At 39.1% G+C, this 22,284-nt stretch overlaps 1 protein-coding gene across 1 annotated transcript in view; it reads right to left on the bottom strand.

Annotated features, from left to right (window-relative positions):
* The window catches only part of oprl1 (opiate receptor-like 1), a 118,378-nt gene extending 103,008 nt beyond the window's left edge, over positions 1–15,370 (bottom strand). The window contains exons 1-2 of the mRNA XM_084719918.1: positions 15,092–15,370; positions 1,906–2,149 (exon numbers count right to left, since the gene is read on the bottom strand). Of these exons, the coding sequence (XP_084576044.1) occupies positions 1,906–2,111 (206 nt within the window). The 5' untranslated portion in view covers positions 2,112–2,149; positions 15,092–15,370. The remainder of the gene's footprint in view (positions 1–1,905; positions 2,150–15,091) is intronic.
* Positions 15,371–22,284: the final 6,914 nt, after the last annotated feature.

A 22,284-nucleotide genomic window follows, 5' to 3' on the forward strand; every position in this document is an offset into this window, starting at 1 on the left:
CATCCTGCAACAAGAGGTGTTGACTCGAGTCCCATGACTTGGACTTGAGAAGACAAAATCAAAAGAAACTTGCAACTGATATTGGAATTTAACATCAGTGACTCGAGACTTCACTTGGACCTGAGCCTTTTGATATGAAAATAATTGATAGCACCTCACGAGGCCAGAGATTAAAAAGCGTGTTAATCTATAAATCAGTTCATTTTGCATTATGAATCAACTCACTTTAATACTATTCATGCAAGTCAAAACTTAAAACTGCAATATGTATAATTTTAAAATGACTCAGACCAGTGACTCCCAAAGTGTGGGCTGCAGCCCACTACTTGTGCGTGACGGCCCCACAGGTGAGCCTTGAGAGGTCAGTAAAATAAATAAAATGTTTTTAAGTTTCAGTTTCAGAAGTTTGAAATGACAATAAAATATTCACGATTAATTAAAAAAGTAAGCAGAACTATTGAAACAAAGCAATGGGATTTAAATTACGTGTTATTATTCATTTATCTGACCTAGTTAAACAGGTGTTGTAATTTATTTCGAGTGTTGTCACACACAACACTCGAACGTATCATATGACTCGTCGTGAGTACAACTAGTCTCTGTGTTGATTCTGATTAAAGGTTTAGGTGGGCCCTAGAAGATTTTCAGATTTCAAACTGGGCTGCAGTTTTTTTGTGAATGGCTGCTCTAGACATGTTATATCGTTTGTTGTGTACTAATATCATCCAAATGTTTCCAACAATGGTCAAATGCAGAGAAATCTGTAATATATTCTAAGAAAACCTGTGTATCCTACTAACCATCGCTAGCTAGCGGCTAGCTGCTATAGCTTCCTGGAAAACACCTCGAACATGAACATGATTTCTGCCTGCGTCATAGATTTGCATCAGCTATGGTGGTTGTTTACAAATGAAGACAACAACTCCCAAGATCCCTCACTACTTCACAACATCATCGAATCCCCCTAGAGACCTCTTAATTCCCCAGATCCACTTTGTTTGAACCAACCCTGCAGCATCCAATCAAGCAGAGGCTCTGTTTTTAAAATGACATTTGATGAAAAGCGCATTTTGACTTGTTTTGGGCTCAAAAGTTTAGAAATTTGGACTTGAGTGCAAGTGCAAAGACGTGAGACTTAGTAATCGACTTCGATACTTCTTTCATCCCCCCTGGAGAACTTATGGATCCCAGAGAGTATCGGCATTGCTGAAACAACGCAGATGGCGGAGGGAGAGGAAACAGAAACCGGGGACATGAGCTGGGCTGTGTGCTTGGTTTAAGGCTGACCCGTACAGACCGGCGCTTCCTCGCCTTTTCCTCGCCAACTCCAGGTCTCTCATAAACTGAGCCGTGACTTGAATAAAACTGAATCCTCACAACTATAACTATATAAAACAGCTGAAAACATTGAATAGCGTTTTTTTTTATCTGTTTAGTCTAATTTACAGATGTATTTAAAGTATTTCATCCTGTCAGTGTGGATCGCTATAGCAACAGTGGTCATATCATCATTTGCAACAATAAAGCCTTTGATTCAGAGCGATGGCTGAAAATGTGTCACCAAAGTGGAGATCTGGGCTTTCCAGGTTTCTCAACTATTTATGTGCTGAGACCATAAAATCTCACACAGATCCTTTCCAATAAGAGCAGGCTAAAAATGAAATCGAGGCTTACTGCAAAAATATCCTCTGCCCTCTGTGTAAGTCAAAGGCTTAAACAAAGTGAAAACATCCGCCAGCATCGTGAGATCATTTCCACTTGTCTCAAGAATTCTCAAGAATCTACCATTCTTTACTTGATTCTAGTGTTTGCCCCGGTCTTGTTCGTAAAAAAATTCGAGAAACATTTATGATAACAAGTTAAATTCTTGTCCTGTGAAGCTGCGTGAACTCGCGTTCCTCTCACCTTATGATGACGTACATGACCAGGAAGTTTCCCACGAGGCCGATGACGCAGACGATCATGTAGACGACCACGATGGTGACCTTCACCCCCGTTGGCAGTAAGGCGTCGGTCTCATTGACGCTGCTGAAGTTGTTCTGGAAGAACGAGTCGTTGTAGAACTGCAGCTTGCCGAGCTCGGCCAGCAGGAGCTCGTCCGGGAACTCCATCTCTGACCGAGAGCGAGGGGAAGGAGTCTCAGACCCACCTGAAGGATGGAGGAAAGTGCGGTTAGACAAGAGAGCCAACATCTGAAACACTCTCAGACGTAATATCATGATAGAGCTGAGCCAAAACTGACTATGTCTGTCACTTGTCACTGTGTGGGAGCAAATTGGAGAGTAAATTGTACGACCTCTAGTTGTTCTTAACTTCTCACCTTGCTGCAGTGATGCACAGGTGTTCTCTATGGCAAACCTGGTCCTCAGAGTTCACTGCCCTGCATGCTTTAGATGTTTCCCTGCTCCAACACACCTGATTCAAATGACCATCTCGTCATCAAGCCTCTGCAGATGCCTGATAATGACCTGATCATTTGAATCAGGTGTGCAGGGCAGTGAACTCTGAGCACCAGGATTGGGAAACACTGTGGCACTGTACAATTACTGACTGACTTAGTGCTGACTAATAAAATCGTATTTTTGCATTTTGCTTTGCATTTTCCTTGATTTTATGCATTCTTTTACTCTAATTTTATTATTTTATCATGATTATTATTATTATTGTTATGGTTATTGTTATTATTATTATTATCATGATTATTATTATTATCACAGTAGGTTTTATTTTCCATATTATGTCATGATTTCTATTTGTATCCTTATTTTTCTCATTTTTTCTAGGGTTTTATCGATGTGAAGATGCTTTCTTATTTTATATTAATTATGGCGTTAAATTCCTATTTTTATGTGAAACACTTGGTGCATGTGGTTTCTTTGTTGTAAAGCACGTCGGGCTGTACTTCTTGTATGAAAAGCGCTGTACAAATTAAGTTTTATATGAACATGGAGAATAAACCGCCTCAAGCAAGCAAGGAAAATCATTTTATTTACACCCATCAATGGTTCGGAAATGAACCACTATCTTCCTTTTTTTTAAAAAATACATCCAAAAGGTCTGTGGATTATCTTGACATCTCTGCGCCCTTTTTCACACAAAACTCAGTGACTCACACCAAAACAATCTAGATGGATAAATAGCACTGCAGGTAAAAGGAAAAATATCTGTTTTTGATTTGACTCTTTCTTCAACCTATATCTGCTTTACACAGTTGGTACTGTTAGTGCATGTTTCTCAAAAACAAGGTAAAGGTTAGTTGGTTAAAGTTCATCTTCATGGTTTAGAGAAACCAACATCAACAGTAGGACACGTGATGCATACTCTGATTTTAGGTGTGAAAGTCATTCTGTGTGCACCCGAGCCAGTCCAGACTTTTCATGGCAGTATTACAATGTCACACTGCTTCCTGCTTTGCTGGATGCAAACAAAGGTTGCTTTAAGCAGTGGTAAGGTCGATAAATAAAGCAGGACAGACAGCTGGGGAAAAAAGCGAGAGGAGAGGGTAGATGGAATAAGGAAAGACGAGAGGGTGAAGTAAAGAAATAAACAGGGGAGGGGGAGGAAAGGAGGAAATGGATGATGAAGAAAGCACAGAAAGAGAAGCGGAAGAGGGTGAGGAATGAAGGAAGAAGCCCGAGAAGCAAGGAAATAGGGCAAAAAAGGAGAGAAAAGGGGAGAAAACTGAATAGACGAGGAGGAGGGGGAGGAAGAAAAGAAGTCAAGAGATGGAGGAAACTGGAAAAATGAGGAGAGGAATTGACAGCATCAAATTTACTATTAATGTACTGCCACGTGAGGAATATATTAACGCCAAAATGTGTGAGAGAGTCTATGATATGAAGAATGAGGAAGGGGGGAGTCACTATTTTATGAATATTTATGGCTGTTAACGCAGTGAAAACAGAGAGGGAAAACAGTGTTCATATATACTGGGATTTTTAATAAGAATAATTCTAAGGAGGAACAAAAAATGAATGATTTTAAACCACCAACAAAGTGTTTATCCAACTACAGGATTATGTTATTCCATCTCTCAGTTATTTCTGACCTCTGAGGTGCCCTCAGTCAAAAGCACATTGGTCAGGCCATCAATGCATAGTTTACTTTCCAGGCTCAGTCATTTTCTGAAACATCTAATAGTGTTTTTTTACATTACTCAGAGAGGAGGACTTGGTGTATTTATTTGGTATTGTTTTCAGCCATGGATTAATACTCACTGTCAGACTGAGCGGACTTTGTTTCACTTCATTCATTCAGCCGGACGCGTTCACTAAAGATAGGAAAGTATTGAATTGAATCTGAAAATTCTTTCAAATCTCTAATTGTATGTCATCAATGCAACATGAAAATATCAGCCCAGATCATCATCTTTAAGATAAACCTTTGTTTTGAAATTTGTAAAACCAAAAGCTCAAAATAATTATTTGTAATAAGACGTGAAAACGTAGCATTTTTAATTAGTAGTTAGTAGAACCTCTAAACCAATTTTTAGTGCCGATAAATTTTTCATTCTTTCGTGTTGATTAAACTCATAATTTTCTATTAATCCATGAGGGAAATAAGGTCCCAAAAAGAAACTAATAACTATTGAGTTTGCTGAACTTGAAATACTGTATTTTTTTTATACTTAAAAGTATCAAGTTCTGTTAACTTAAGAGAGGTGCATAAAAATTTGATGAGTTGTTTTTACCGAAAATGTTTGAGTTGGCTTAACTAATTTTAAGTGTAATCAAAGTGTGCACAACATCCATTTGAGTTTCATAACTCATGAAAATTGTGGCAACTGATTGCCTCAATTTGTTTGAATACTACTAAAATATTTGGGTTTATAGTGTGGCATGTCTGTGTCACCATTACTGACCAAGTGCAGCTCCTTCCTCAATATTCAAACATTGCTAGCAGCAGGAAGATAATGGCAAGCAGCCAAGGCTATGTGGGCTATTTATTCTCCTCTGGGAAATAAATTAGCAGTGTGGAAATATTTTGGACTGCTGCGGTAATATTAGCTGCTCTGTTTCATCAATGTTAGGCTGAAAAAATGTGCATGCACATATCATGTAAAGCAAGGCTAAGTGCGCGTTCTGAGTTTGTCACGCTACATATTAACCACCCAGCCAAATTTGAATTATCAAAAAATTGTGAAGTATATAAAATTGGGTCTCTAAAGCATGAAATGAAAATGAACAGTTTCCTCTGAAAATTACCTGAAACCTGGACGCTTCTCTAGCAGCTTTATTGGACTTGTCTAGACATGTCTGAACAACCATATTTTCTGGGGATACTGAGAGGGTGGTACTTATTTTTCTTCGGTGTTGGGTTGTTGGAAGTGAAGTGAGCTGTAGTGAACTGCCGGGCTGATTTGGACTGAGAGAGTCGCTTAAGGAGTGTTTGTAGCTGACCCCTATGGAGAGGGAGGCAATGTTTTTTCATGTCAGTTTGTGGGGCTTTTATAAAGTTTGGGGCCATGGCTCTGGCACATCACTGAACCATATTTCAGGTCATGAACAACAATTTAACACAGTAGAGTAGAGTACTACATACTTTATCCCCTAACATGTATAATGGGTTTAGAGGAAAATCTCCCTTTTTCCTTTACACAGACTTTAACTGAGGGTTCTGATTCATTGATATGATATGAATCAATGTTTAGCAGCGAGATTCTTGAACTGACGTGAGGTAATCAGCTGATCATTGTTCTGGAGGAGAGTCACCACTCTAATGATCCCTGCTGAACTACAACAGCACACTGACTCACTGGCATGTGGCGCATTAACCAGACAATAGCCAGACTTTCCATTTTAATCATAGCGTTTATTAGCTCGAGAGGTTTTAATCTGCCACTGGCAATGTCAGTCGTTTCAATCGGCAACAGGCACAGTCGGCTAAATATGAGAAGCATGCTACCTGCAGAATATTTTCCACAGTCTTCTCTAAGAGCTTCTCTAAGAGCTCTGATTGGTTGATTGACTGGGGAAGCATCGTTCAATTCCAGGTCTATTGGAATTGCTGAACAAATCTACAATGTGGGTGGTGATACTGGAAGCAGGCTAACACATTCGGTATGCTAGTCAGTATTTGCTGCGCCAATCTGGTTAAGTGCATCTCTTGTCTTTGAAGATGATGTGGTTCTGCCATGACAGGCAGTATGCACTGAGGCATCCAAGTGTGAAGAGGCAGGATGGGAGTCAGCGCATCCACACCTGAGACCATGGTAGCGTGCCAGAAAGGGCTGCCCACTCCAGGGTTTGGAGTGACTTTCTGCCCCAAATAATGGGAGTTGAAACATTTCGGGGTCTTGTTCTTGAGTGGGGATAAGCTGGAGCATAAGATCGACAAGTGGTTTGATTTGGCACGAGTTGTAGTGAAGAAAGAGCTGCTGCTCCTTCATATTGAAAAGGAGCCAGTTAAGGTGGTTTCGGCATTTGTGAGCTAAGTCTCTTCGACACATTTCAGGAATGTTCAACAGTGAGGAGACCCCAAGGCACAACTAGAACATGCTGGAATGGTTATATCCCATTTAGGATCCCCCAGGGAGAGCGGGTGGACATGGAAGAACTCATGTACCATTTTTTCCATACACATGTGTTGGCTTCACTAGATTCAGTTTGACTCTGCTCACCAGCACGGCAGGGATTTGTATCTCCACTCAACCTGCTTGAAAGTGTGTCTTTTAACTGAAGATCAATAACGCTTGATCCGCATGGCAGTAAAACCGTGGAACAACACTTGATTTCCACCATATTCTTCACGATAAATGTCCCTCATTATTTTGTTAGCAAAACTTTCATTACAAAGCAGTAATATCATTGAATGTTAGGTTTTCATCAGTAAATGGTAAAATATCTGAAAGTACAAAAAAGGAAGGCTGGAGAGAAACTAAACTTCAAACCACAGAGATTTAGCTAGAAGCCACAAAACTACTGAGAGCTGAACACACAGACACAAGTGTCTTTCTCTCAGCTCTAGACTGTGCACTTGTTTGATGGGTAGAAGGTTGGCGACCCAGAACCCCAGGTGGGTCTGGGGCTCTTTGGCCCAACTCCACAGAAGGATTCATTCCAGCTTTGTGTTCCAAAAGTGGAAGTGGAAATTCAAATCAGCGGAGCGCGGTTTCACTTTACGTGGCCAAAACTGCCAATGGAAAAGCTCCACTGTCCTACCTTGCTTAGCTTACTTCCACTTAGGGCTGTAACAATATACTTATCTCCCAGTTTGATACTATTACCATTCTCAGGTGCCAATTTTTAAGAGTTGCAGTCCTACATGATTTATCTAGAATTATTTGTATTATTTATTTATTTATTGCATTTTTTTAAACATTACATCATGTGAAAAAGTTAAATCATACAGTTCTAAAGACTATATCAAGAGTCCTGTTTCTAAAAACACTGCACATCTCATGTCAGTCAGTCTGAGTTTTATTTCAGCAGCATTATATAAAAATGTATATATAAAAATCAACTCAGCAGTAAAATAATGATACAGGAATTAGAAAAGAAAAGAAGAATCATTATACTTAAGAGAATTGATTCTTTTTTTTTTCTCCCACCTCTTCTTCTGTGAGGACCTGGTCTTAGATGTGGGTCAGTAACTGGATGGCTGCATGCTGGTTGGTGTATGTGGGACTGACTCAGTATAAACCACAGCACTCATGTTCTTCATAATTATGGAACATGCTCTTTAATGTGGTTTCTGCACAACATGGCACTGTTATACACTAAAGCTCTATCAGGCTTCTACAGAGGCATTACTCTCTTTCTCTGCAACACCCCTTCGTGTGAGCTGCAGCAGCAACACGTCAAAATGCTGCCACGAACCAGCCTCCCTCCCTCTCTCTCTCCGCCCGATCATGAATATTCATCAAATCAAAACAGCAAAGTAACTCTGCTGTGCTGCTGAATTTCCCCGGGGTTACTGCCAGGCTCAATACACAGGGGTTATATATTCTCCAATATCTCTCTCCTTCTTCTCTCTTCCCACCATCCCTTCCTCATCTCTCCCTCCCTCTCTGTTGACATCTCTTTTTCCTGTCCTCCTTCGCTTCTCACGTCCTCATCTGGACAGTGTGTTTTGTTTTCCAGGTTCGATCTCTACTGCCGCAGCAGCGTGCGTGCGTGTGTGTGTGTGTGTGTGTGTGTTGCCATGTATACTTTGGCTGCCTAAGCTTTGATGAATAAGCAGTTAAACTCAGAGCCTCAAGTGTGTGTCCATGTAAGGCTGCAGTGCCACTCTGGGTGGGCCACTGTGCCACTTCTTCTATGTGTGAGAGGACAATGAAGCACTAATGAGACAGATATTTTTATCTCTATGACTGCATGCAGCAGCACAAGATGCATGCAGGAAAGTAAAGCCACAGCAACTGTTTTTACATTTCAATTGCTGTTTCCTGAGTGTATCTAGGCTATGAAGTTATGATCCCCCATGCAATTACAACACCCACATATTTAAAATTTTGAAGCAAATTCTCCAAAAAAAAAAAGACAACAACAAAAAAAAAAAAGAAAAAGAAAATGTGGAACATCACAGTAATGTGAATGCAAGAGGATGCAACAAGATGACTTAATTAACTGAGCAGCACAAGCTCTGATTCATTATGATATTTCATTACTCCAAACTCAATGGCATCTGAGTTATTTTAATGAATGGATTTGTCTTATCTGATTCATGCATGCCGTTTGGCGTGTCAATCAACTGCTGTGGCGATAGAGCTTGGAAGTGATTTAAACTGGAGGCAATCACATCAGCCCTTTTTAATCTTTGTTCATCGTCATTTCGGGGTCTTTCTGTTGGGTCACACGACAGAATGAGAGAAGGCAACATGAAAATACAGTTACTGGCATTCGACTTCCTACTCTCTTCATTTAGTCGGCTTCAAACGAAGCTTTTAATGTTCACATAGTTTCTCTTGACTGTCCCTCAATATTTCAACATCAGTCCAACATTGCCCCAGCCTGTGGCAGTGGTCTCATTAGCAACAACATGCTAAGGCCAAATTCAAAAGGATAAGGACACAAAATCAGCACTAAAACAACATAAATCACAGCAAAAAGTTACAGTCTCCAAGTTTGAAGTCGGGTCACTGACTGCCAGTATTGATCTATCGCTAATCCTTTCTGTAGGTTTACAATCTCACACAAAGGAAAGAAAACAATGAACTAGAAAAGCTGAGAGCCAGCCCTCATTGATAAAGCAGTCACTACAGCAAACTACTAAGTCACAGCCCTACTGTCATTGACCCTCAATTAAACTGGATGCAGATGAAGGAAATAATAATAATAATGAAAGAAATAATTTGTGAAAATCCTCAGAGAGCGACCATCAGGATGGACTGCCCGTTACAAGTAGATATCAAGCTAGCATTAAATATTGATAAAAAGTAGTAGCATGCACAGCTCCAATACTTGATTAATAGATCAGGTGGTCATAGTAAAGATCAAAATACAAAAATATCACCACTTACTGATGAGCAGTTTATCCTTACGGCTCTGTATTGCCAAGAATCTGGTGATGCATTCATTTCATACAGTGAATTAAGGATTTAATTTGGTCAAACCAGAGTTGGTGATTGTTGGAAGAGTGGACAGACTAACAAAAATGGTTTGGTGAGTTTCACATTTTTTCTGTAGAGTTTGAATGAAGTGTGTTAACTAGGGGTTAATGAGCTCATTAAGCTTGAATTCAGGAGGTGTACAGCATTTCTCTGTTTAAAAGGGAAAACAAATAGGGGAATATTAAATTCTTTGACACTCTGAGTTTATTTTGTTCATTGGGTATAGTGAACATATGCAACATACATAATGTAATGAATTTGCTGCGTGCACAAATCTCCAAGTTGAGACTTGAGAAGATGGGAGGAGGTGGGAGACAGGAAATGAATACAATGCCAATCACCGATGGATGGGCTGACAATATCACCCAACCTTATTGTGACACTGTAAACAGGGTGAAAGGTGATATATTGCTGTTTTTAAAATCAAATTCTATGAAATCTGACATGGTATAAATAACACAACACCATTTGCATAAAATCTGAGTTTAAAAAGTTAACTTTTTATGCAATCACAACAGTGAGGATAGCTAAACAACACTGTTAACAAGCCATCTGGTTTAAACACAGAATGAACCACCATCACAAATCGTTGCACGCGTCATAATATCACAAAACACTATTTTGAGAATCGATACTGTATCACAAAACAAAATATTGCAATATTCGTGTAGTGTATCAATGTTTTCTTACACTTGCAACATCCACACGCTACAACACATCCCATAATAAACAACTAAAGTGTTTAACAGTGAGTGCCAGTATTATACCATTAAATATTGCTGAGTAAATATACACACAAGAGATCAGGATGTCGCAGAACAGTCCTTTGTGCTGAATACCTGCACCTCTGCAGAGGAAACACATAACACAAACAGTTGTTAATATATCTATACAGTTAAGGTAAACTGTGGGGGAAGATGTGGTCTCTGCTTATTTTCAACCCCTTGGCTCATTCATAGTTGTCCAAATGCTTACTGTTAAATATAAAGACATGATCCTGGTTTCTGTTACGCCTGTTGAAGCTAATATCAGCAACATTTAATAACTAATGTCCTACGCTGCCTCTGTTTCTCATGTTTTAAAATACAGTGCACAGAACATATTCCATATTTCTCGCTGTTTTAATCCTCTGGATGCAAAATAAGTATTTCAGACCAAAACAAAAGTAGTGAAAAAAAAAAGGAAAACATTACCAGGACTTCGCTTTGGTAAACAATTCTGTTGCAAGTAAAATAGACAGTGGACTGTGAAATATGCCAAAATGATTATCCAGTTGTATCAGCAAACTTTCTGCTCTTAAATTAAGCAGCGGGTTACGTCCCTGTAAAGATCTGTGGCTGCAGACTGGCACATAGGAGATAGATATGCTTTAGTAAACCATGCTTTTTATGGACTTTTGTTCAAGTACAGTTTAACGAGGACATGATGGGTTCATTGGCTTCTCTAACGTCACTGATCTCTTTTTCTGTTCCGTTCATTTTTAGCCGCACATGGCAGCAGATCAACAGGTCCGTCCAGTGAGTCATGACGACTAACTCCACATCAGAGTCAGGTTTCCCTCCCTTTCCGTTGGGCTGCACGCTTTTTGTTTTTAATCATGACCCTCGTCAAAAAAACAGTTTATAAAGTGTGACCACATCCTGCTCTATCTTAGCTAATCAGCTGACTGCTTCGCTGTTAGGATCTTTGTCAAAACAAGTACCTGTTTTATGTGAGCAGCTAGTGTGTTTATGTGTTTTTTATAATGTGGGATTAGTTACAAGTCATTAGCAATTCCTGGAAACTATCACACTGCTTTTCACAAATCTTTGTTTAGTACCAAAATATCATTCTGCATGAATTCATTCATCTGCAGAGAGACAGCCATACTGGATACTTTGTCTGAATAATGCCTACTCTCTGTCAAAGTTAAACTTTTAAGCTAACAGGCAAGGGCGGAAATCACAGGGGGACAGGGGGGTCCACAGCCCCCTCTCTGAAAAAAGCAATATATCACTGTAAACATAACTATAGAATTTTAAACAATATTATAACATGCATCGAGAGCATGTGTTAGTTATAGATGCAGAATAATGTGATTTTAAGTTTAGAAAGATTGCACATAAGATTGCAATAAGTCTTGGAGGTGCTCAGAATAATGATCAGTGGACTGAAGAGAATTAAGTGGAAGTGGGATTATTTGGTCTAATATTTATCTACAATGATTTGGTATCACTTAAAAATATTAATTGTGACTTAAGTAGTAGTAGTAGAAATCAGCCTGCTAGCCTGAATGAGTGCTAACCAACGTTACATAGCATTGCCAAACAAACAAGTTCCTGCAGTTTGACGGTTTATTTTTCACACATAACCATATTGTTACTTTCAGGCCATGTCTATCAAGCACATACAGCAGCAAGACAAACATACACAAAAAACAGTTGCTGTATAGGAACACAACTAATGCTAACACTATTCACACTGCAGTATAATCTTCAACAACAATTGTTGTTTCAATAAATATGTGTGAGTAGCTCCTTCCACAACCTTCAAAGGTGCTAGCTGTTTATTTGTATCCCTCACATGGAGAGTTCGCCTGACAGCAGAAGTCCACTGGGTCTGTTCCTTTTGACCACACTTTCTTTTGACCACACTTCATGTCATTTGTAGACAATCATATTCAAATCAATTCATGATAACTGATTTGGGAATGTCCTGCAGAAACCTGTAAATGAAGAATTGTTAACAAGCCACTAATATTCTGAAGTTCTCCAGATCTGTCAGCGAGACTTTTCTGATCTGTGTCAGCGCTGGTAAACCTTGACAAGTTTTGGCATTAACACACTCACATACACATCTGCTGCAAAGCATCACAGTTGTAACACCAGAGTCACTAACTCACACAAACACACACACACTTAACAGTAAAGACAGATGAGAAAGTGTTGTAAAAAAAAAAGCTGATAAACAGAATCTTCACAGGCTAACACACACACATACACACACACACACACACACACACACACACACACACATACCCAGACTTGCGTTTCCTGTGGACACATCAATGATATAATGCATTCAGTTCAATTCAAAAGAGCTTTACTGGCATGGGAAACAGACGTTTACAATGCCAGAGGAAGTGTGAAAAAAAAAATAACAAAGAAAGACAGAAAAAAAATGCAAATTGCCAAAGTTAGTGTAAAAAAAAAAACAAAAAATGTACATAAACAGAAGAAATTTGTTTTTTGTTATTAGAAATATGTGCATATATACAAATGACTACAGGCTTAGAAGATAGAAACATGTAGATAATAAAAATAAGTGAGGACTGTACGAACACTGCAGTCTTTCTTTTAAGTATTTCTCTTCCCATTCCCTTCAACTTTACTCTAACTAAGTGCTTAACCCAAAACCTAATTCTGACACTAAGCCCAACATCAAGCCTTAAGCCTCAAACATCCCTTTAAACTTTTTGGGTCCAGCATTTTTGCCCCACAAAGCTGATTGGACACCTCAAGTACAGTGAGCTCCCGTGTCTTGAACCCCACAAATATAGTTAAACAAGCTCCCACACACACAAGTGTGTAAGTAATCACTGATGCACCTTAGGTGTGTTAAGTAAACACACTTAAATGGGTACTACTTCACAATAAGACTTCTCTTATTAATGACTTATAAATGGTTAGAATTAATTTTAATAAGCTTGTAAAGACTTTATACATCTTTAATAAGCTGTAAAAAACACTTTATATAAAAAAGGGCAACAGTAACCTCTTGCTTACCAAGTACTGTATTGTTAAGCCTCAGATCTCATTACTTATGTTGCTCACTTTGTATTTTTCTTTTCCATCAGCCATAATTGATACCTTTCAGCTTCATCAGATATTTGTTCATAAGTTACTGAATTTAAGCCGTCAGCATATCTTAATAGTCAGAAAGTTTAATTTGGCATCAAATTAACATATCAAATCCTCAGATAAACATACTAAGGCTTTGGCAATAATCTTTACTTTGACAGCACTGTTTTACACTTTTAATAAGCCTCCCTTTATCAGTTATAACTGGGAGTAACTCATTAGTAAGATTAATTAGCAATAGGCACTGAATCCAAATAGTGAGCCCATGTTAATGTATGAAATCTACTGTTTGTAATCAGAGGTGGAAAGTAACTAAATACCAATACCTTTTTACTGTACTTAGGTGGAGTTTTACTTTCACTCCCTACATAAGATTTTAACACAAAAATCTGTACTTTCTACTTATTGTATTTTCAAAACAAGCTTGTTACTTTAGTTTTAATGCTTTTAAGGGGAATTACTAATTATTTTTATTCTGGATTTTTGCATTTACTATATCAAGAATGATTTAACCCTAAATGGAGGGGACAGTAAAACACTCATAAGGAGATTTCTTGGTGTATCCATCAGAGCATGTCACGCACGACAGACGTGACGAAAGATGAAAACGACATAAAAGATGTGACAAGATGAAACAGACACTTAGGAGGGAAGGTTCAGTTAGTTTTGCACAAAATCAGCTGGTAGAATACTTTGTTGGCTACTTTTTTATACTTTGAGTACATTATAAGAGGCTGTACTTTTTCACTTTTTCTTGAGTAAAGAGGCTGAATCAGTACTTCTACTTTTACCAGTACTTTTTACATAAGTATCTGTGCTTTTAATTAAGTAAACAATGTGTTTACTTTTGCAACCTCTAATAATTGTTTATTAATTATTATAAACAACCTTTATAATAACCTATAAGGGTGGAGTCTTATTGTGAAGTGCTACCTTTAAGTGCATCAAACTTCCACACTTTAAAAAGCATCATAAACACTTTACAGTTACAACCACACAACTGTAAACCATCTATAAATCAATTATCAGGGTAGTCTTATTGTAAAGTGGTACCTTTAAGTGCACCAAACTTTCACATGTCTTTGCCATGCAACCTGTCACTCAAACGCACCACAAAATGAAGCAAGCCTTAGAAGTATAAACACACTTAAACGCACCACCGTCGCTGAAAACACAAAGCACCAAAAACCGTAGATACAACACTTAATAAAACAGGACGTCACCCACACGTGATTATAAAGAATTTATAAATTATTAAGGTAGTCTTATTGTAAAGTGGTGCACGTGTGCACTAAACTTCCACATTTGTTTTCCACAGAACCTGTCACTCAAACGCACCACAAAATGAAACAAGCGTCAAACACACTTAAACGCATCACCGGCGCTGAAAACACACGTGAAAAAAAGAAAAAAAAAAACAATAAATGCTCAGATACAACACTTAAAATAAAAGCACGCCACGCACACGCTGTCAGTGTGTATACAGAGTGTTAGTGCGACCTGTCAGCTGGAGCAGCTCAACATAAACACAGTGACAGACTGCAGACGGTCACAGGCAGTGCGCAGAGGCACTGTTGGGTGGTCCAGGACACAGATGCACACATCAACAGCGCACAGCGCACATGCACATGCACGCAACTGTAAATACAGGTTGTAAATGGTGTTGCATTGTTGCAGCGGGCTGCACGGGCAGTATCCTCACCTTGCCAGCGGCAGTAGCTCCAGAGCTCCCCGCAGACCGCCCCGAGGACACCACCGCTGGAAGTTGTTGTGTTTCCCTGCGCGTTACTGAGCGCCGTCCTGCTCCCCGTCCGCTGTCCCCCGCCGGTTCGGTTCGTCTTGCCTTAGATTCCTCCCGCTGTCATCGCCAGGTAGGAGCCGCTGTCAAAATCCAAAAAGCTCGGTCAGTCCGTCCGTCGGTCCGTCTGTCTGTCTGTCCAGGTTTCCCCGGGATGACGAGGGGAGAGAGAAACAGCTTCACCTCCACTCAGCATCAGCTGGCAGAGAGAGAGAGAGAGAGAGAGAGAGGGAGAGAGAGAGAGGAGGGAGAGGAGGGGTCTGCCGGGATGAAGATGCAGTCAGGAGCTCCACTGCTTTCTTCCATTCTGTTCTCTCTCTCTCTCTCTCTCTCTCTCTCTCTCTCTCCCTCCCTCTCTCTCTCTCTCTCTCTCTCTCTCTCTCTCAGATCGATGAGGTCTTGCTCACCCCCCCTCCTCCCCTCCTCCCCTCCTCTCTCTCCTCTCCATCTCCGCGCTATAACCCTTCTTGTATGCGCATTTGGATCGGGGAGGCTGTGCGTGCGTGTGCGTGCACGTGTGTGTGCATCCCAATAATTTGTGTGTGTGTGTGTGTGTGTGTGTGTGTGTGTGTGTGTGTGTGTGTGTGTGTGTTTACACTGCGTGTCATCTGTGTTTTGACTGTTTGATGTTGAGGGGTGATGGAGCAAAACTGGCAGCTAAACATCTACAGAGGAGCACCGCATGTGTAACACAACCTGAAGTCACATTACCACTCACTGCAAAACTAAATTTATCAATTGTAATAAGCAGTATAAACACATTTCTTTACAGGTTCTAACAACTTAAAACCGTTGAGTACTTTTGTTCATTAGACTCACAATTTTCCATCCATCAAAACTTAACTGAACATGAAATAATTGTTTTTTAGCATTTTTGCAGCACCTTTCATGCACACATGCAGCCCAAAATGCTTCACAAAGCAAAATTAAAACAGTCAGGAAGCAATAAAAACAAGCAAAGAGTGATAAATACACAAGTAAATGAAAAATCAAATAAAGATGCCAGAATAAAATGACAACAATAAAACAATAAAATGAAAGTTATTAGAATTAAGTAAAAGGAGCACAGAGGAAGAATAATAATATGAAAACCAATGATTGAAGCTTAAAAGACCAAGGTTATAAGATTACTCCTAAATTAACAATTAAAAGCCAGACTAAAAAGATAGGTCTTTACTTTCCTCTTTAAAATACAGATCGAGCTCGCTGATCTAATGTCAAAAGGCGATGACTTCCACAGTTTAGGGGCATAAAACACAGAAGACACTCTCACCTGTGTGTTTGTGGGACACATAAGGAACATTTATGCTGGTAGGAACATGAAATGAAAAATGTCTGATGTATGGAGGAGCACTGTCGTTCAAAGCTTTATAAATGAGTAAACCAACTTTAAAATCAATTCTTTAAGAGATGGACAGCCCGTGTGGCAGATTAAGAAGCAGATCAGAAGTGATCAGCTTTCTTGGATTTGGCGAAAACTCCGGCAGCAGCATTTTGCACTAGCTGTAGTTTCTTTAATGACTTTTTGGGTAGGCCAGTGAAAAACGGATTGCAGTAGTCTAAACAGACAACAAAACTCTGATTACCTCTAACTTTTGAGTTTATGATCTCAAAAAAACACTGTGGCAACTGATTGCCTTCATTTCTTTGAGTAGTGCTAATTTATTTGGGTTTACAGTGCATTGATAAAGGTAAAAATTTACTTGGTATCAATGTAATAATGTTATATTACTACATTACTTTTGTAACTTGTCGGCAGCATTGTTGCACTCAAGTTGAACTGTTCAGAAAGCTTTTGTTGTTAGCGTTCAAGATGTCGGCTGTGTTGGAAACAGTCTACCTCTCTGAGTGTGGCCTTCAAATTAGATTCCATCACCACATTTTCTCTCTGGAGCAGCAAAAGAAAATCAAAGTAATAACCTCCTGTGAACGTACGCCTCTCTCCCTCTCCCTCATTCTCCTTTGTTTAGCTTTTTGGCCAACAGCTGATCTGTCCTGTCCTGCTGCATGTGCACATCAAATCAAAACAGGTGGTGTCATGGTTTAGTTTAGTTAGGTTTAGTTTAGTTTGGTCACTTACAACTTAAAGCTCAAAAACACATGCCTTAGCTTATGATACGTACCTTTATTATATTGATTATTATGTGCAGACTGCTTTAAATTTATACACTGAAATTTTTACACATATATACACACTGTAACTACACTGGTCCAAGGAAATAATGGCCACACATCATACGGATGTCTTTTTAAGTTTAGTTTTTCCCCTCTATGAATCCTCAGCAGAAACCGTGAAAACTACAAAAGTAAAAGATGAGGTTCGAAATACAGATCTCTTATTATTTTAACGTCTCTAAACAAACGCCCAGCATTAGACAGGCCCAACAATAGTCTCACAGGTCAATTTTCTGATAATAGACAGGTCTCAAAAAGTTAGCACAGCAGCAGAAAATATATTGAATTGTCCATGCAAAGCTACTTAAACAAATGGAAGTGCAAAATGACAATTAACTGTGTGCACCTCTTGGACCTCTTGGAGATGTATTTCCTCTGCAACCATGTTGGCTCTCTGCTCTGTAGCCATGTTGGCTCTCTATGCAACCTTACTTCCTCTGCCCATAATGCAACAGGAGCGCCCTGACCATGGGCACTCTTTACATCAACCAACCATAGTTAGCCACTGTCTCTATCAGCCAATCATGTCATTGTGTCTTTACTTTAAATCTGTTCTCCTCTCTGCCGCTCTCAGCTGTCATTTCTGCACGGGATTGTTGCGACCCTCCTCCGCCCCGTTCTCCTCCAGTTCTTCTGATCCAGCGTCCAGATTGAGCTCATCAGAAGTCCTCGTCTCATCCAGATCCTCAGCCATCACTTCACCACCGTCGTGTGTCTGTAATCTGATTACATCTTTTTTCTGTAGCCTTTTTACTCCCCAAGCCTGCATGCATCTTTGTTTTACATTTGTTTTGATTTTTGTATTTAGAAACGTGCAAATACCTCTTAATTCATACTCACTCTTATTTGAAGCGACCTCTGGATACAGCATCGGGTTACTTTATTCATTAAATGTGCAGTTTTTATGTCCACTGAGCATTTAAGAGCATGTGAGTTCATAAATACTATGTCGCTTTATTCAAGATAATAAGCTCTGTTTTCAGTTTTTTATTGCTTGTCTGTGGTATGAAGATGTGGGTGATAAATCAAAAAAAGGGCCTTTTGAACTCAGCGAGCAGCCGGAGATGCTGCAGTTTGTAGTCTGCTCATGTGACACTGTCTCGCCAGAATAAAGACTTCTTTATTTGGTTTTACTGTTACTACTACTACAACTGACCTGCAAATGGGACGCACATGCTTGAATTTGTCAGACAGATAAGCCAGTGAACATTTTTCCATTGAAATTACATTTTAAAGGATGACCATGATCAACGGTGAAAAGACATTCAGAATAGGTTCAAAAGTGAAGGTTTGTTCACCAGCTATGTGAAGACAGTGACTGAATGAGCAGCTTTAGACCAGATTTCACTGGGATTTACAACTCTGACCTTTTTCATCCTCTAAAATGTGTAATAATAGCCTATTGTCACTTCAGCCTCAATAAGAAACCACATCCAAATATCTCAGTTACAAGCCAGAAAAAAATCACTTTAATCGACTCATCCACCACATCTTTCAGTTCATTTAAAGTGATAGTTCACCCAAAAATGAAATTTCACTCAATATCTACTCACCCCTGTGCTGATGTGAGGACGGGTGAAAATCTCCAGTTCACAAAACACTCCCGGAGCTTCAGCGGAAAACAGCGTTGCAGCCAAATCCAGTACAATTGAAGTGAACGGTGACCAGTTTTAAAAATGTAAAAAAAGAACACAAAAGACAACAGAGAGCGATCTGCTCAGAAATACTGACTTGTTACGTGCACACTTGACTTCGCAAACTTTCAACACAGAAGAAAATGTGATATGTGAACGATAGAGTTTGACATAGAAGAGGAACATCATTTCTGTGCTGCAGCCGCAGACTACAGAGCAAGAGCAATGGAAACCTGGAGGTGTAGTGAACAAAATCCTTTCCAGATTGAGAAAGACCCAACTTGCCCTTCAGGCGTGTGCACTCTGCTCTGGTCTGAGAGGCTACAGTTGACATTTAGGCTATAAACATGGTGTGAATGGCGTATTTTTGGGTCAAATTTTAATGTTGTGGCTTATGGACACTTGGATTACATCACATGGGTTTTTTAAAACTGGTCACCATTCACTTCAATTGTACTGGATTTGGCCACAACGCTGTTTTCCGCTGAAGCTCCGGTAGTGTTTTGTGAACTGGAGATCTTCACCCGTCCTCACATCAGCACAGGGGTTTTTGGGTGAAATGCCGCTTTAATTTATGACATCCTGAAGCTTCTTCTTAGCAGCACACAGCCTGTAGAAATCCATTTGTATGACATTTTCTATGAAACATTAAATGCATCAAAATTACATCTTCCTGTTGACCAGACTTCACTTACCAGTGAAATATGGCTTTAGAGAAATACCTTCACACTCATCAGTGTCATCTCTCTTTCAACTTACAAATGAAAAATGATCAAAATGACAAAAACAAAATTGCTGTTGTCATCTTCTCTTTCTCTCCTCAGCTGTCTCTTTACATAATATATATAATATATATATATTTTCTCATATAGAACACAGGTTGAAATATTCTCACTGACTGGGTGTTTTTGAAAAAAAAAACAACAAAAGGAAGGAGACATTTTGCTGCATGAAATAAAAATGAAATAAAATTATTTTGTCTTGTCTCACTGCCTCATGAATAAAGTGTTAATTGGCAAATGAGGCTGGTTGCTGTGATAAACAGCGTGGTTTCATCGGACAGCATGAAACAGCATGATTTTCTTTTCCTTTTTTTTTTTTTTTTTTTTTTTTTTGGATATGCAATCTCACCTATAATTTGTGTCCAGGCTCTGTTTCAACAAGTGTGCAACCTGCTGATGCTGTTTGCCACATTATTTCATCTTCCATTAATCTTGACACATTTCACCATTCAAAACAAAATTGTAATCCATGCAAACATGCAGGAGTTGTAAGCCTTGTTAACTTATCTACAACAAATGAGTGACAATCATTTGTTCATTTCTTTTTTTTTTTTAATATTTTCATGTGTTGCTTTTACAAATCCCCCAGCAATGTCTTTTAACCACTTTAAATATCTTTTCAACATGCAACATGGTTGACTTAGGAGGGGTCAGTTAAGCAAGGTCGTCTATCTACCTTTTTTTTTTAAATATATTTTTTTAATATATATATATTTTTGAGGTGTTCAAAGACAAGAAAGGGGGAGAGAGGGGGAATAACATGCAGCAAAGGGCTGTAGGAGGGAGTAAAACCCATCATGATCTAACCTTTTCATATTCCAGGTCTTAATGTCCCACATTTCCCATCATACCGACAGCAGAGAAAGTGCCTGTGGGAGAAGTTTACCTTCAGGGCATTCTTTAACCATAACCTTTCTTCCAGAAAGCCCTCAAGGCAAATTTCTCCCACAAGCAGATAATATGCTTGACATGTCTGTATGTTTGATATGAGGTTGACAGAAAGAGAGAGACAACTTAAAAAACAAATAACATCTCTTCTTATTTTCAAATGCAGTGTAGTCTGGTCTGTTTTCCTTTTCTCTGTTTTTGAGTTTGTTATTGTGGACTGTGTGAACAAAACATGAAATAGCCTTTAGGGAGCCTTTAAATTTGATGATTCTGAGAGCCTGACACCATCAGACGACATGAGATCTTTTTTTCAGTTGTCATGGCAGCAACACACAACACACATTTGTGATTTATTGTATCAAAGAAACACTGGAACGCTTCTCTATAAAACTCCACTGTGGGTGCTGGAAATGAGTTTTACTTCACATTATTTTGTCTTTTGTAAATCACCACTCTAAAAAGGAAAATAACCAAACAAGGGAATGAACCTCAGCAAGTCAGCAATGTTTGAAACACTGTCACAGTGATTTACAGCGCTGGTAAGTCATGCGCTGTTTTGTGTGTCAGCTGATCCGATCAGCCAAATTGCTAGTAATGAACTAAATTGTGTGTGTGTGTGTGTGTGTGTGTGTGTGTGTGTGTGTGTATTGGGTGAGTCAACGACTTAATTAACAGTCAGGACTCCTCAGGTGTCTGCACTGGGCTCATTTTTTAGGTTGAAAAGAATTCAAATTCATGATCACATTGTAGCTTTCATTTTTTCTCCTGGAAATCTGCCATTCAAGCATTTATCCTCTGACTAACGAGCAACAGCACCCTGCTGAGGCAGCGTGACAACAGGTGGGATGTTTTGTGAAATCACAGGTTATCACGAAAACATGACGAGTGCTGGAAGTTAAAATATGTAGCCTACACCAAACCAAGACCCAAAATGAAAACAGTTAGAAAAACAGAATTACTTTTAGTTTGTTTAGGGGATGTTAATTATTAATATATTAACTATTGTTAACAGTTCTACAAACCAAACATTCTGCAAAAGCTGTTTAAGAACATTTCTAGACACTGAACGATATTTTGTTGGATAAATGTGATAAAACCTTGATGTCACCATTTGGTTGAAGAACTAATAGACCTTTGTCACTGCAGCCATATTGATATGAAATGGTAGAGCAAACACAGGTGTAACCAAAGGTCCTGTTCCATATTATTACACTCCTGACCGCATCACTGAAGTGCCAATAATAACGATAAAGTTCACTCTCGAGTTTAATATTGCTATTATACAATGGTTATCAACAAAATAAAAAAAAAAACAAACTTGTTGCTGGTGTTATATCTGTTTCCCTGGAAACACACGGGGCCTGACTAATAACTGGTCATAACACCTATATAATAAAACCTAGTTTACGACTCCAGCTAGTAGTCTGACCCTCAGTAATGAGCAGTAACAGAGATGATTTCTGGTCCCTGTTGAGTCAGCGGCCGATATTAAAGGGATAGTTCTCCCAAAAATGAAAAAGTCTTTATCGCCCTCATGCCGATTGAAGGTTGGGTTTAGTTTTTCAGTCCACAAAACACTGCTGGAGTTTCACAGGAAAACAGCATTGCAGAATCTTCC

This window comes from Lutjanus erythropterus, chromosome 6 (assembly GCF_056507025.1).
Source record: "Lutjanus erythropterus isolate fLutEry1 chromosome 6, fLutEry1.hap2, whole genome shotgun sequence".
Taxonomy (NCBI): domain Eukaryota; kingdom Metazoa; phylum Chordata; class Actinopteri; order Lutjaniformes; family Lutjanidae; genus Lutjanus; species Lutjanus erythropterus.